At 33.5% G+C, this 16,676-nt stretch overlaps 1 protein-coding gene across 1 annotated transcript in view; it reads left to right on the top strand.

Moving 5' to 3' along the window:
• The window catches only part of LOC150096008 (CAAX prenyl protease 1 homolog), a 132,511-nt gene that overhangs the window by 66,905 nt on the left and 48,930 nt on the right, over nucleotides 1-16,676 (top strand). Inside the window, exons 4-5 of the mRNA XM_090408982.1 lie at nucleotides 453-569; nucleotides 10,676-10,828. Coding sequence (XP_090265108.1) covers nucleotides 453-569; nucleotides 10,676-10,828 — 270 coding nt within the window. The remainder of the gene's footprint in view (nucleotides 1-452; nucleotides 570-10,675; nucleotides 10,829-16,676) is intronic.

Genomic DNA, 16,676 nt, shown 5'->3' with positions numbered 1-16,676 from the left:
CTTATTCTTATCCTTCATCCCAGCTGTCAGAACCAGACGACTGTAAGTTTTTCTTCTTCTTTTTTGGATCATTCTTTGTTATTAGTGCCTGTATACTTTTTTTTACCTACATGTATGCATTGGTAAACCTGTGTTATAGTTCCTTGACAATGAAACAATATTTAGTTTTAATAACGATATATAATTAGTTATATATTGTCATCTACTAAAATACCAACATACATTTTCATTAATTAAGAGTAAAGCTAAAAAAATAAACATCTGTCATATATGGTAAAAATAAGTGAAAGATCTCTGTTGCTACAGAGAATTATCTTGACTTATTTTTTTTCATTTATGTTGTTTACCTGACATACTTTATTTTAAAATACATTTTATTTGAAAAACTTGAATGAAATGATTTAGATTCTGATTGATTAAAATTTTAATGTTTTCAAATTGTATAATTCTAGATTATCCAGACTGCAGTGTTTACAGTAATGGGATCACTGATCAATACCCTCATTGATCTTCCGTGGACTGTATATCTCATTTTTGTTATTGAGCAGCGTCATGGGTTTAATAAACAGGTATTAAAATACTTAAGTTATATTTGTTTCATTATGTATGAGGAATTTTTTTATGCTAGTGTCATTCCATTTTGAAATCGTCAAATTAAAAATTAAATTGAAATGCATAATGTTGCATTTTGATGAAATTTAGTTATCCTGTTTTTAGATGGAAGAAGTTGTTCCTGGCATCCTTATTAATTATGGCAGCCATTTTTTTTTTTTTTTTGGTGAATCTACAGAATTTTACCATTTTAGATGGTTTTAAAATTAATCACAACAATTTCCGTATTGTCCAGTTTCTGATTTTAATGCTCAAGGTGTAACTTTGAGCATTAAAATGTAACTTATTTGTAACTTGAGACAAACTCATTTTTTTTTCTAAGATGGCAGCCAGCTGCTTTGTGTGTTCCAGTGCTCTTTTTCACCATCTTGTGTAGTCCCTAGATTGAATTTCATTTATACATGTAGTAGAACATTTATACCTAAAATTCATCTTGATTGAATCCTTTATTTTTTGAAAAAACATTGGCTCAATGTTTGCAGAAAATTAAAAATGAATGACTTTAAAGTCCAGGAGTTAATGGAAAGAGCTCATTTGCTATGAAGTTGTTTGCTAGTTTTGTAGTCTGCAAGGAACTACTAGTAATTGTATGCATCATGTTCAATTAGTTTCATATTCATCCAACTACTTCAGCATCATCCTACCAAAGAATGGTTACAATAGAACATTAGTCAACAAAATTCTATGGCAGCCTCCAAGAATGAACGTGAAAAACAAGACTTCAGAGCAACAGTGATTCTTCCCTAAGTATAGTCAGTCACAGATAAAATATCAAGGAATACTAAATCAACAAAATATAATGGTTGCCCCCCCTCCTCCCAACAAGATCTCTAATCTCTTGAAACAAACCTCTAAAATCTCCCCATCTACCTCTCAAAAAACATGTCTACAAGATCCACTTTACTTGTGATTTCCAGTACATAAGACAGACAGGCGAGTTAGAAGTACGCCAATCTGAACACATCAAGAACATATAGAACAAAAGGAAACGCAAATCAGGAATGGCATCACATATGACTGAAACCAAACATCAAGTATTATGGCAGTAAACCAAAATGCTCCACATAGATTGTAGTTTTTTCTTAAGAGCATTCAAGGAATCAGCTGAAATGATTAAATATCCTCATCAGTGCAACAAAAAATAGGATAATTTTACATCAAGATTGGTCTTTTCTAATTCAATACAACATGCACATGTTACCAATTGTTTGCAGCACACCATAACCAGCAAACAACTTCATATGAGCTCGTAGCCAGTGCACACTTTTTCATTGTTGTTCCTGTTTTCTGATGTTTCATTATGTGTGTTACCTGTTATAACCTATTTTTTAGTTTATTCACATATTTCTTCTTTGAAGCACAAGAATTTTCATGAAACTTTTAAATAGTCAATAAATTATTCTATCCTGTCTGTTTCTTTCATGCAGAAGAATGGCAACAAAACATTGCTAATCTGTAAGTTGTGATTTAAAATTAATCACAACAGGTTTTAAATCCCTCAGAAAGTGAATTCTGTGGATCTGCCAAATAAAAATGGCCTCCATAATTAATATAATGGCAGGAAACATCTGAAAAAAATTTTTTCCATCTAAAGGTAACAAAATAACTTGCTTTCATCAAAATCATAAATTATTCAGCCTCAGCCTCCTAACAATTTCACTTGGAGTGACCAATTTGTTGTTATTGTGAGATTTTTTTACTATTAAAATGATCTGTTTGCTGATTAAGATATACTAATTAAGAATAAGCCTAGTTTGCATCACTGCTATTCTTTGGTTAGAATGAATTTGGTTTCACTCGTCTAGAATACAAGCAAGGCATGCTAGCTGGTCTCTTGAAATAGAGGTGGCATTAGCTTTCTTTTTCTCTGTCTCCTTCTTTCTTCCTCCAGAGAAAGAGACAAAATCAGCCAGAGAACAAATTTATAAACATAAGACTATAGATAACATTAACTACCCTGAGACTGCTGAAAATTAGCAGCTTTTTGTAGACCATAGTCCTTCAGAAGAGAATTTATTACTCTTTCTTAGGTTCTATCTTTAACTTACCAATCTGTTCTCCTCTTACTGCATTCTATAAATATCTATGGTTTTATGTATCTTTATATTTCAAAAATAACCTCTTTATTTATGATAATTCTTAACTCTGGTTTTTGTTCTGAAACACAGTAATGGATATTCTCACATGCTGAAATTAGATTTATATGAAGTGGAGTTGGCCATGACAGGCTTTTTTTTTTTTTTTTTTTTCATAATACACAAAGAACAATGGAATGAAACTAATTCAGATCATTTAGTAAATGAAAGTGATAAAATCCATTGAAGTTGATTACTAATCCACAAGCAGTATAATGAGATAGATATGGAATAACTCATGTTGATGTTTAGTAGAGAGAACACACACACACATAAAGATAATTAACTGTTTATTTAGTTAATTGGATTGTTAAGCGAATAATTTTTTATCAAGGCATCTTTCACAGGCACAAAGAAATATACTAAGCACATGCAAGCAGGCATACCACCATGAAGGTAAACACAAACTGACTGTAAAAGGCAGGTTCCAACAGTCCTCACTGGCATTTCTCACTAAAGCCTGTCTTTTATAGTTAATTTGTGTTTGCCTTCCTGCTGGTAAACCTGCACATGTGCTTAGTATATTTCTTTGTGTCTGTGAAAGATGCCTTGGTGACAAAGGCAAAATATTGGCTTAATAATCCAATTAGCTAAATCAATTAGGCTAATAATTATCTTCAGATATATGATCTTTCCACTAAACACAAACATGTAAGCATATAGGATGAGTAATATTTTTTATATGCAGTGTTCTGCTTTTGTCATATGATCAGTGACCTACTTTAATTCTTTGATATTTGATTGTGTAGAGCATGTCCATGATATATTAAATTCAAAATGTTACTTCTATATTTACATTATAATTGTCAACATTTCAGTTGTATAAAATATTCAAGAAGGATGCAAAGAGAGTACATATCACTGCTCGAGATATTAAAGATAGAGAAAAGAGATATCAAAAGCCTGAAGTATAGAAAGCAGCTAGAGTAGATATTTGACCAGAAATGCTCAAATATGGAGGTGTATAAAGATGTTGCAATGACTGCACTGCATAATTCAGAGGGCCTGGTCAGAAGGTTGAATTCCCAGTGATTGGAGTAGAACTCTCATAGTACCAGCTATTTAAAAAAAAAAAAAAAAAAAAAAAAAAAAAAAAAGAAGGAATAGAACTGAATGTGAGAATTGCAGAGGAATTTCGCTACTAAGTGTTCTAGGTAAGATTTATGCAAGCATACTTCAGAAGAGGCAGAAAAAATTGTAGAACAAGCTGGATTCAGGCCAATTGGAGGTTGTAAAGATCAGATTTTCACTTTACAACAAATAATTAAGAAATCATGGGAATATGACAAGGATCTGTACTGACATTTTGTAGATCTGGAAAAGGCATACAATAAGGTGCCCAAAGAAATGCTTTTCAAAACACTAAAATTATGCATAAGAAAAGCTTGGTGAAGAACAAGCTGGATTCAGGCCAAATAGAGGCTGTCAGGATCAGATCTTCACTTTACGACAAATAGTTGAGAAAGCATGGGAATATAACAAAGATCTGTATTTAAGTTTTGTCGATCTGGAAAAGGCATATGACAAGGTGCCAAGAGAGAAGCTATTCAATATGCTACAGTTATATGGGGTCAATGGGGCATTATATCAAGCAATACTTAGTCTTTATTTGAGTTGTAAGTCAGCAATTAGAATTGAAGGAAGTACAGGAAGATGGTTTAATGTTAAATCTGGTGTGAGACAAGGATGTACATTATCCCCTCTGTTATTCATTATCTATATGGATCACATTATGAAGGAAAGTGGTATTAAACATGATATCAGAATTGGGGATGTTAATGTCAACTCTTTGCTTTACGCGGACGATGTTATATTTATCAATAAATCCGCTACAAGTCTGCAAGATTCCCTGACTAAATTGAATAGCTGTTGTAATAGATATGGTATAAAGGTCAGCAATAAAAAAACGAAGACAATGAAAATAGGTAGAATTGTTGAAAATGTCAACTGTGTTGTGAACGGTGAACCTGTGGAACAAGTAAAACATTTCAGCTACTTAGGCAAGATTTTTAGTGAAGATGGTAAATTAAATATGGAAATAGACAACATAATCAACAAAGCTGGTATGGTAGGAAGTCAATTGAATAAATTCATATGGAATAAGAGAAATTAGTTGGAACACTAAATTAACAGTATACAAGACACTGTTCAAACCAGTTTTAATTTATGGATCTGAGAGTTGGGTCAGAAGTAAAACACTTGACCACAGACTAGAGACCACAGATATAAGAGTCCTGAGAAAGATTATAGGCGTGGACAGATTGCATCAATGGCAATATCATATTAAAAACGAGGATGTTAGGAAAGAACTTGACATTGTCAGCATCCAGGAATGCGTTAGCAGAGCTCATCTCAGTATGGTCACTTAAACAAAATGGGCGAGGAAAAATTAGCATAACAAGTGTTCTCTGCCAGGTTGGCAGGAAAATGACCCAGAGGAAGACCAAGATATAGGTGGATTGATACGGTACAAAGTGCCTTAGGCGATAGAAATATAAGATCTGATAATGTTGGAGTCTTGACAAGTAACAGACTGATTTGGAGAAAAATTGTAGATAGGAAGTTAGTAATGATGTAAATTTTTGATGAAGTACTATCATATCCTGTACACCACTTGAGAGTACCAGGAATTTGATGATGATAAAATTATGTGGACTAAATGGAGCATCAAACAGAGCAATACATAATCTATATTTAAGAAAGTCGTAAGTCAGCAGTTAGAATTTAAGTAAATACATCAAGATGCACACTGTCTGAACTAGTATACATCTGTTGGTTTGAATCATGAAAAAAAGTGGCATTAAACCTGATATTAAAATTAGAGGTATCAAGGTTAGCTCTTTGCTTTATGCAGATGATGTTGTCCTGAACACATCCAGTGCAGGCCTCCAGGATTTTCTAACCAAACTGAATAACAGCTATAACAAATTTGGCATAAAAATCAGCAATAAAAAAAAAAAAGACCCAAACTATGAAAAAAGGCAGGAACATGGAAAATTTCATGTTATTTATTTTCACAGTATTGATGACAACACAGAAAGGTAAGAAAATAATATTTATTAACTCATTTACTGATATTTCGCTGGTATTATATCTAGTATCTTCAGAGCACAAAAACAGTTTGTCACAATTGGTAAAACAATGGGACTAATTTAAAAAAAATTAGTAACGGACAACCCAAGGAGCTAAAGTCCTAATTAGGCAACCATCTATGTTGGAAAGAGAGAGAAAATAAATAATAATTAGATCTTAAAATGGCTCTCCCAGATTTTTGGTAAATTTTTACAGTCGTACTACTTGTTGACGTTTGGAGTGTGTTTTACAACTTCTGTTGATTCCAAAAACAATCTCTGACTAATGACTTCTGTGTAACACTTTGGTTTTCTTCCAATTGATCCTGTATAAAGTGGTATCTGAGGCATGTTCTGCTAGACCCAACTTGCAATAACAATAGTGCCAGATGTATTTTATGTTCACCAAGGCAGATGTCAACAGTTTTTCTTGTCTGTCTGTAGTAAGACTAGGTCACAAGAACACAGAATGTCATAAACTCCTGGATGTGATAAAGAAGAGTTTGTCCTTTGGTGAAACAGATGAGAGTTGCCAATTTGACATAAGGTTTAAATATAGTGCGTAGCTGATATTTATTGAGCACTCTAGATATCTTTTCAGATGTGCCTTGAATGTATGGGATGGTAACAGTTTTGCTGTAGTCTTGTGTGGTAGACAATGGAGGGGATTTCTGGGGAGCATTTAATATTTTTTCTATCCTATGGAGATTATAGCCATTGGCTAAGAAGGTGTGGAGTGAGTGAGTTCAGCAGTAAGAGCATTGTCATTGGAACAAATAGTTCTAGCTCTGTGACTTAGTGTGTTTAGGATACCGCACTATTGAGCTGGATGATGGTGTGACTGTACAAATATCTCCCTGTATGTGTGGGTTTTTCCTAAACAGAAAAAAAATTAGGAACCATTTGGAAGCTGTGTGATTAGTGTATCCAGGAAGGGCTGACAGTCATTAGCTTCCTGTTCCATTGTGAAGTGGATTTTAGGGTGTTGGCTACTTAAATGCACTAAAAATGTATCCAGCTTTTTGCTGGATATAATACCAGCGAAATATCAGCAAATAAGTTAATAAATACTATTTTTTTTATTATTCTGTGTTGTCATCAATACCGTGAAAATAAATGACATATACTGTGAACATGTAAGCCTTTCCATGTGTATGGAAAACTTCAGCTGCATTCTGAATGGAAAGCCTGTAGCTCAAGTAAAATATTTCACCTATTTAGGCACAGTGTTTAGTGAAGATGACAAGTTAAGTCTGGAAATAGACAACAGAATAAGCAAAGATATGGTGGGTAGCAAGTTGAATAAATTTATATGGAATAAGAGATAAATTAGCTGAAATACTAACCTAGTATGATCTGAGAATTGGTTTAGAAATTAACACACTTGATCAAAGACTGGAGACCACAGATATGAGAGTTTGGAGAAAAATTAGGAGCCAGAACAAATGGCATCAGTGGCAGAATCATATTACAAATAAAGATACTAGGAAAGAATTTGACATTGTTAGCATTCTAGAATGTGTGATCATGGCTAATCAAAGTTGGTATAGTCACTAAATAGAATGGAAGAGGTATTTTAGCAAAGAGGTATTTGATGGCAAGATGGCAGGACAGAGACTCAGAGGAAGACCACAATCTTGGTGTGACTAAGTCAGGAGTTTCTTAGAAGAATGAAATGTTAGATAGAACAATATTGGAGTGCAGACAAGTGATAAATTCATTTGAAGGAAAATTGTTGAGAGGAGATTACACACCTCTTGAGGGTGTGTAATCTCCTGTCAACAATTTTCAACAATGTCAGGAAATTGATGATTAATAGTATTGATATTTTTATTTGTTGGATTGTTGTTGAATGTTTTTGTTGATTAATTTTTCTTAGCAATTGTATTACAACAATTATTTCTTGCTGTTTCACATCTTTAGTGAGCAGAAATAGCTGGGAGCCATTCAGTTTATGTAGTTGATAACCAGGTTAAAAATTGAGTTTATCAACTTTAAAAAAAAACAAACAAAATTCAAAGTGCTTCATGTCAGAAGTCAAAGGGAATAGCTACTGTTCTTTCCTTCATGACTTTCTTGTGAAACTTTTTTCAGTAACTTGCAAAAAAATGAAATTGCAGTAACTTTTCTATACCAACCATACCAAATATTCATTGTATTATCATCAGTTTCCTGATATGTACCGCCAGGGGTTGTTCAAGTTACTATGACTGCATTACATGATTAAGTTTACATTATTAATCTTCTGTCAACAGTTTTCCTCAAAATCAATTTAGCACTCCAATATTGTCATATCTAACATTTCGTGCCTCTAAGGAATGTCTGACCGAATCAATTCCCTAGACCTTGTTCTTCTTCTGGGTCTCTTTCCTACCATTTTTGCATCAGACACCTGTTTGCTAACCTTTCTTCATCTATTCTATTTAAGTGATCAATAATACCTTAGATTAGCTTTACTAATACATTCTTGAATACTAATAATTTCAAGTTCCTTTCTAATATCTTCATTTTTAATATGATATTCTGTTGATGCCATCAGTTCACTTCCCTAATTTTTCTCAAAACCTCATATCTGTGGTCTCGAGTCGTTGATCAAGTGCTTTATTTCTAACCCAACTCTCAGATCAATAACCTAAAATGAGTTTGAACTATGTTTTATACTGCTAGTTAGGTGTATTGCTAGTTTCTCTTTTATTCCATATAATAAATTTAGTTTGATCCTTTATCCAAGTGTGAGCAAACAAAGTTTGCGCCTGAAAATATCTTTAGGAAGATGTAAGGTAGTACAACATTGGGCAATTCGTAGCAAAGGTGGACCAAGCTAACATCACTCCTATCTCAGTATCTCCCATAATGCAAAACACATCTCCTTGCAGATATGTATAATGTTATGCATTAAGGGAAGGGCCGCTACCCAGACTAGTTTCGACCTTTATTGAGGTCTCTTCAGTGGGAGACAATCCCTGAAGTGGAGATACCAGGCAGAAGCAATGGCGAGGTCATCTTTACCTATATGAGTTGCCAAAAGGTGTGCCACCTTTTTATTAAATTATTCTGGATTTAGAGAAAGATGTTGAAAGTTTTATTTTCCATTTGGTTAGACATAATAAATTTAGTTTAATCTTTTATCCAAATGTGAGCAAACAAAGTTGTTTGCTCACACTTGGCTCAATGAAAATCAATTTTATCAATGGATAAAATTGATTATCCTGCAGTTATAAAATTCTTTGTAAAAGAAGGTTTAATGCTAAAAGAAATTCATTTGAAGTTCATAAAAGTTTAAGGGCACTCTTCTCCTTCATTTTCGACAATTGAGAAATAGGCTGCTGATTTTTAAACTTGGCCATACCAGCCTTGAAGATGATCCATGTGAAGGATATCCAAAAAGTGTAACACCAGAAATCATTGATCAGTGCATGATATGGTATTGGATGACTGGTGAATCGAAGTGCGAAAAGCTTTGTGCAAGATGGGTGCCACACTGTTCAAAAACACACTTGCATGAAAATCTCTGAACAGTGCTTTGAGCATTTTAACAAGAATAAAACTGATTTTGTGTGTCAATTTATTACTATGAGACTTGGATTCACCAGTACACACCAGAATCCAAACAGCAGTCAAAACAGCGGACAGAAGCCGGTTGTTCAGTGCCAAAGAAGAGAAGGTAATGGCTTTGGTGTTTTGGGATGCTAAGGCATTTTGTGTATTAATTATCTTGAAAAGGGTAAAACAGTAACCGGGGAATATTATCCCGATCTTTTAACCAGACGAAAATATTCTTGAGAAAAGACCCAGTTTGCAGAAGAAATAAAAATCACCTTTCATGAGGATAATGCACCTGCCCACAAAGTGTTTTGCCAATGGGAAAATTAAGGGATTTGCACTATGAATTGTTGGAATGTCTACCCCATTCCCCAGATTTGGTTCCCTCTGACTTCTGTCTCTTCCCCAAACTAAAACTCTTCCTCGCTGGTCAGTATTTTTCTTTGAATCAACAGATGATTGCAGCTGTAGAGAGGTATTTTGCAGATCTTACTGAGAACCATTACAGGGACGGGATAATGGCGCTGGAGCATCACTGGAATAAATGTATTAGTCTTAAGGGAGATTATGTCGATAAATAAAAAATAATTTTGAAATTATAAATTTGTTTTTTCATTGTTAGGCCGAGAACTTTTCAGACCGTATGCTTGCACAAATCTTACCTGGAACACTTAGTAGAGAAATTCCTCTGTGATTCTCATATTCAGTTTCATTCCCTTTTTTATAGATGGGTACTCTGAAAGCTCTTCTCCAATCATTGGGAATTCGACCTTCTGAAAAGAACCTCTGAATTATGCATTGTGGCCACCGCAAAACTTTATACCTCCATACTTAAGCACTTCTTTTCAAATATCTACTTCAGCTACCTTTCCACATTTCAAGTTTTTGACAGCGTTTTCTACCTCAAGTATTAATATGTACTAATTTTTGTATTCCTCTTGAAAATTTCGTAGTATGGTTCTGTCACTGCTTAGTTTATTTAAGTCTTTCAAAGTAATTACTCCAAACATCTAGGATATCCTTATCTTCAGTTTTCATGTCACCTTTATCATCTCAGATTCCTTTTACAGTACTCTTTCTTCCATTTCTAAGCTTTAATAGCCTCCAGAACATTTTGCCACCTTCCTGATATTTATTTTCTATATTCTTACTGTCTTCTTCTAGTAATTGTTTAAAAATGTTTGCATAATTTAAATTGTTTAGTAGTAACTTGATGATTAATTTACAATTAGTTTGGCAATGAATTAAATGTTTTTACTTGTATGTTGTTTTTGGTATTGTCACAGTTAATAAACTGTTTTGAAATATTTATAGACACCAGGATTCTTTGTCAAGGATAGAATGAAGAAGTTTGTTGTGATGCAAGTAATACTACTTCCAATTGTTGCCTGTATTGTCCAGATAGTGAAGTTTGGTGGAGATTACTTTTTCGTATATTTATGGCTGTTTTGTGTCATCGTTTCATTAGTAAGTTATTCTGCATTCAGTATATGTGTTTCTGTTTCTATAAAGAATGCTGCCTATACAATAAGTAACTAATATTACTACTACAATTTTTTAATTTAAGGAAATTTTTTTTTTGTATAATGGAATTAAGACCAGCGATAGAGAGTAAAAAAAAAAAAAAAAAAAGCGGTCTAAGAATGTATAATATTTTATGAAACCAACATTATATGTCAGTGAAGTATGCACGAAAATCATTGCAGCAGAAATGAAATATATGAGAAGAACAGCAGGTTATATTGAGACTAGATAAAAAGAGGAATGAAGACACACTCTGAAAGAACTAAATCAAACACCAATAATAAACTGTAGGAAAAAATCAGAACTAAATGGAAAGGGCATCTAGAATGAACGGCATAGGATAGATTACAGTATCTCCCACCCCTTATCTGCAGGGGATACTTTCCAAGACCTGAAACTGCGGATATACTGAACTCTATCTGTACTATGTTTTTTCCCATATACATAGATATGTACATACCTATGATAAAGTTTAATTTATAAATTGGGCAGAGCAAGAGATTAACAACAATAACTAATAATAAAATAGAACAGTTATAACAATATACTGTAATAAAAGTTATGCGAATGTGAATGGAATCTTAGCAATCTCAGCATACAATTTTTTTTTTTTTTTTCTTTTCTTTTCTTTTCTTATGAAGTTGAGAACTTTCACTTAAAAGAGGCATTTTACGGCATCTCTTTGGCATGTCCAAATGACCAGCATCACTTTGCTTTGGGGCCATGATTATTGAAAATAAGAGATACTTGAATGTAAATGCTGCGATACTGCTACAGTTGATCTGATAACTGAGACCACTACTAAGTGACTAATGGGTAGATAGCATATACAGTACAGTGTGCATATGCTGAACAAAGGGATGATTGATCTCCTGGGCGGGATGCTGTTGGATCGTATTTCTTCGTTGCATTTGATCCACCATCTTGTTTTAACTTAGTTTTTAAACAAGTAATTAGTTGCTGGTTGATTACTAATTTTAATATAGAGAAATTTATATTTTTAGACTGCACCACTCTATATCTAGATTAGTCTATTGGAATATAGTGGAACCAACCAATAACTAATTTTTTTATGGTAACTTTATTTCTTATACAGGCTGAGTTTATCTCTTAATTTTAAGGCTCCCGTTAGGTCCGATAATTTTATGAATGGTGCAATAAACAAGATTCAGGCAAACACAAATTTAAAATCAATAAAACAAAACATTTAATTCAGGGTCATATAATATGCACTTAAGCTCAACTCTGACAAGAAAATAATATAAATATCTTAGCATACAGGTCACAACATCTTATAGATTCAATCTATGATCACTCTGCTGTCCAATTTACAGCTTTCACAACATTGAATTAACTTCTAATAGAGTTCAGTATCACAAAATCTCTTAATAACAGTTTTTACTATTATCACACAGTCAGCACATTAATGGTGGCAACAACTGCTTCACAAGTATTCACTTTCATACTTCTTACTCTGGCTGATTTCAGCAAAAAACGTTATAGTTAATGTGGGGAATAACAGGAGGAATCACACATATATTTCTGCACTGAAGTAACACATAAACGGACATTCTTACTGGGTAAATCCTTTGCTCATCAATTTCACTATGGGCACACTTAATAACTGTATTTATTTCGCACACTATGGCAGCACTAATTAGAAGAAATCTTCTCAATGATAACTGAACTTTTAATGGTTGCACTTTACATGTATGGACGTATTTGGATAAAGGAAAATGCTCATTCCTCCCTTAACACTATTTGATTAATTCAGCACTCTGTTAAAGTTCCATGAAACTAATGGAACATGCAGTAATTCTTTAACTTCCAGAATTATTCTCAGTTGCCTAATACTTTCCCGGTAATTTAATAGCTTAATTACAGCACTAAGGTTCTAGTTACAGCAATCCTTTGCATTCCTTTTCTGCTACTCTGTATTTTCCTCGTCTGCCTGTGCTATACTAAAATGCTCTCCTATCCCTGAGTGGTCCGTCCTGATAAAGAAAAGAGCCTCGGGTTTTCTCCGCTCTTAGCTTATATACCTCCCTTCTATTTTCCCGCCAAAATGTTTCTCGTGCTCTGTTTATGTCAATTCCTTCTCTCCGTTCAATACAATATCTTGCCATTCACGCACGCGCCAGCTATTTCTCGCCCATTTCCATAGTAACAAAAAAAATAAAATAAAAACAGAAGCATTGCATAACATTATACTTTTACATACTGGTAATAATAAATAAAAACTAAAATATTATATTTCACATAAGGCATATTAAATTTATATATACAATTTCTCATATCAAATTAGGAATAATCAGAATAAATAGAACAATATCTCAATACAAGGTCCTATCATTTCTAACACATATTTTAGATTAATTAATAAGACTTAATAATTAAACTCAAAGCAATTACATGAATTGCCTTGAGTTTAATTATAAAATTTATAACAAGAGATTTACATAAAATAATATTTACAATTGTAGCCTTTGCCATGGTGGATTATGTTGGATTCTGAAAGGAATATTAATAATCTAAATTTCTCTTCATTCAGAATCCAACAATGCTGCAAAATTTCATCACACTACTCAGAACGGTGTGCAATTTAAAACTTATGATGAATTGTTTGGTCCGCTCGGTTAGCTTAGTGCAGTGATGGCGAACCTTTTTTATCCAGGTGTGTGAAACATCTTTTTTTTTTTTTTTAAATATTGATGTTGTTGATGTGGCACTTGCATACATGCATCATAAATTTAACGACATAATCATAAGATGGTGACGTATACATATCATATTAGGCTATTTATTTAATAGGACATTTATAAAAAATCTATGAATTCATATTATACAATTAATTTAATAAACTGAAGTTACAAACTTACATTACATTTAATGACTTTTCTGTTGCTGAGTGCTGGTAGAAAGTTGCTTTATAGAAGGGCTATAGTGTGTACATTTTAATGCTACACAGGCAGCGCTCAAATCATTGCTCAATCTATTTCTTCCTTTCGATTTGATATTATTTAAGGCAGAAAATAGAGTTTCACAAGAGTATGTAGAAGAGAAAATTGTTAGAAGAGCTTTAGCAAAGATTTTAAGAGCATGAAAGTTTTCGGGAAGCTTTCAGAGCTTTTCAGGTGAAGGTGAGGTATTCGTTGTTATACAGAATTTGTAGGGTTCCCCTCTACCAGAAACTTTACTTTTTCGTCCGAAACAAGCAAACTTGAAGTCAAGAATACTTATAGGAAAAAGAGCTGGGCACCTCATCCTGGCATTGTTTCGAAATCTATTGCTTAGAATTTCCCAATCTGAATTTTTACACGCGGGTATCATGCAGATGTTCCTGCTCAAGTTCTAATTCATTTCTAAGAGCAATAAACTTTATTTTCCAGATAGGATTACACTGGAAGTTGGCTAGTTGCATTTCAAGATCTTTTAAATCCAACTACTCAAAGCCATCTAATTTAAGATCCATGAATTCTGTTTCATCAGGATACTTTATGAATTGGATTGTTTGTTCCAACATTCGAAATTGCTCAAATCTAGAAGAAAACTTCTCAGTTACTGACTTTAGAACTTCGATAGATTGGTTGATATGTTATTCACGATTTTTGGGGCTGGTTTCGTTAAAAAAAATTTTCACTCTTGGGAAATACTTAAAATTGTTACTTTCTAAATCACGTTGAAATATTTTGAGTTTATTCTCAAAGCCAAACCTACCTTCGCCTTAAATGAGAGCGATCTTGCATGATTTATTGCAGTTTTTTTTATCAGAATACCAATATTTTTCAACATCCAAGGTGTGTCACCTGAAACCCTCATGTGTGTCATAGGTTTGCCATCACTGGCCTAGTGGCTGTGTGCTTTGCAACCATATGCCTGGGGAAGGAGTGTCCTAGGTTTGATTCCTGTTGGTGACGTGAGGAGCTGAAAGATCTTCCTCAGCCATAGCCAAGTTAGCCAGTCGTGGGTATGGACAGTAGGATTTTTTTCCCAATTTATCCTGGGGTTTTTCATCCCACAAAGCAAGTAAACTGGCCTTGAGAATTCAACACTACAGACATAGGATACACCACCAGGGTGTAGGGCTGACCACCTTATCCTGTGAATGGTTTGAAGTCTGATGATTAATAAACTCTTGACACCACAAGGTAAAAGAGGGTAAAAAAAAAAAAAAAAAAGATGAATTGTTTATTTCTGGAATTTTCCATTTAATGTTTTCAAACCAGAGTTGACTGTGGGTAACTGAAACTGCAGATAAGGGGACTACTACCCAGAAAAATGCCAAAGTACGAACGAAAAAGTCAGGGAAACAGAGGAAGCACACTGATGAAGCACTAGGCTGAAACCGCAACAGGCCAGCTGGCATAGATTCGTGATATGAGGAAGAAGAAGAAAAAGAATCTTAGAGGTTGTCTAAGAATCCAGATCATTCTTATAAATAGCAGTCATCTAATCCTCCACTCCAAAAACTGTAGTCAATCCATGCAAATTTTTCAAACCATGCAAACTATCAAAAATGATAAATACAAGTTGAAACGTTCTTTATTTATCTTGTGCAGTTCAAAATTTCCATTGCTGTATTTAAAAAAAAAAAGTGTATAACAGAAGTAAACTATTTGCTACAAGGATGTTGCCCATTGAAGAAGTGGTTGTGGGTGGTGTGCTATCAGAATCCAGAGTGAAGGGAAGGAGGCCTATGCTACTAAGGACTGCTTTTGACTATAATCATCCTATACCATTATAAACTGCTGTCCTTAATTGACACACCTATCAATTAAGGTTAGTGATGTTCTTTCTTCACATTGCAATGCTAATTTGAAAGTGATAGTGTAGGTATAATTTCTCTACTTATTTCATTCCTAATTAAAATTCTAACTCCATTTTACTTATTTGCTTATTCTTTTGCAGAAAGTGTTGAGACAGTGAACAAGATGTTTATGAAGTTTTAAGTCTTGTGGTCTGATTTTCACTTAGCATTTAAGATGCTAGCTTAGATATTAATCTGAAATAGTGTGTTTAACATAATATCTTGTGATGCACTTAATAGTTTTAAATGCTAGTAAATTCATTGGAAATGAAATGGAAAAATTAAGTCTACAATGTTTGAGCAGGGCTAATCAAAGATGGTATAGCCCAGTTTATAAACAGTTTTATATCAATGAATAATTAGTTCTGTTTTTAGGATTTCCTGTTTTTAATGCTATATAGTATGAAATAAATTTGCAACAGTAGGCTGAAAAGTAATGTCCATTGCTTAATAGCATTCTAAATGTCATATACAGTGACCTCAAAATTTTACTATAAAATTTTTCAATCTGCAATAAAATGACAATATTTTGCTGCAGATTTTTTAACATTGGTCAGTCTAGCTGATATATATACAACAGATTGCTGAGTTTTATAGTCAGATCAGAAGGAAAACCTGTGGAACTTGATCAAGAACTATTCAGCTCTATATTGATATTAGCAATGTCAGAAGATAGTTAACAGAGTGAAAATTTGAGAACTTTTTAGGAGATGAGGATGCTCATCAGACACCATAACAGATGAAAATCAGAGCAAGGCAGATTACAGTTAACTCTCACCATTGCAAACTCATAGGGAACCATAGGAATATTATTTAAATTAAGGGGATATTAAATCCCACATTGTTTTAAAACCGAATAAGAAACTCAAAGATTGGAATCAGTTTCATGCCGAATATAGTAAACTATAAAAGTATTGGTGATTACTAGCGTGAGCTAATGCAAGTAGTCCTAGTACGTAGTACAAACTCTGGCAACTCACAGCA

The sequence above is a fragment of the Typopeltis vanoorti genome, chromosome 19, assembly GCF_054136105.1.
Source record: "Typopeltis vanoorti isolate ZY-2024b chromosome 19, IOZ_Tvanoo_1.0, whole genome shotgun sequence".
Lineage (NCBI taxonomy): Eukaryota > Metazoa > Arthropoda > Arachnida > Uropygi > Thelyphonidae > Typopeltis > Typopeltis vanoorti.
This window is presented reverse-complemented; position numbering and strand designations above follow the sequence as displayed.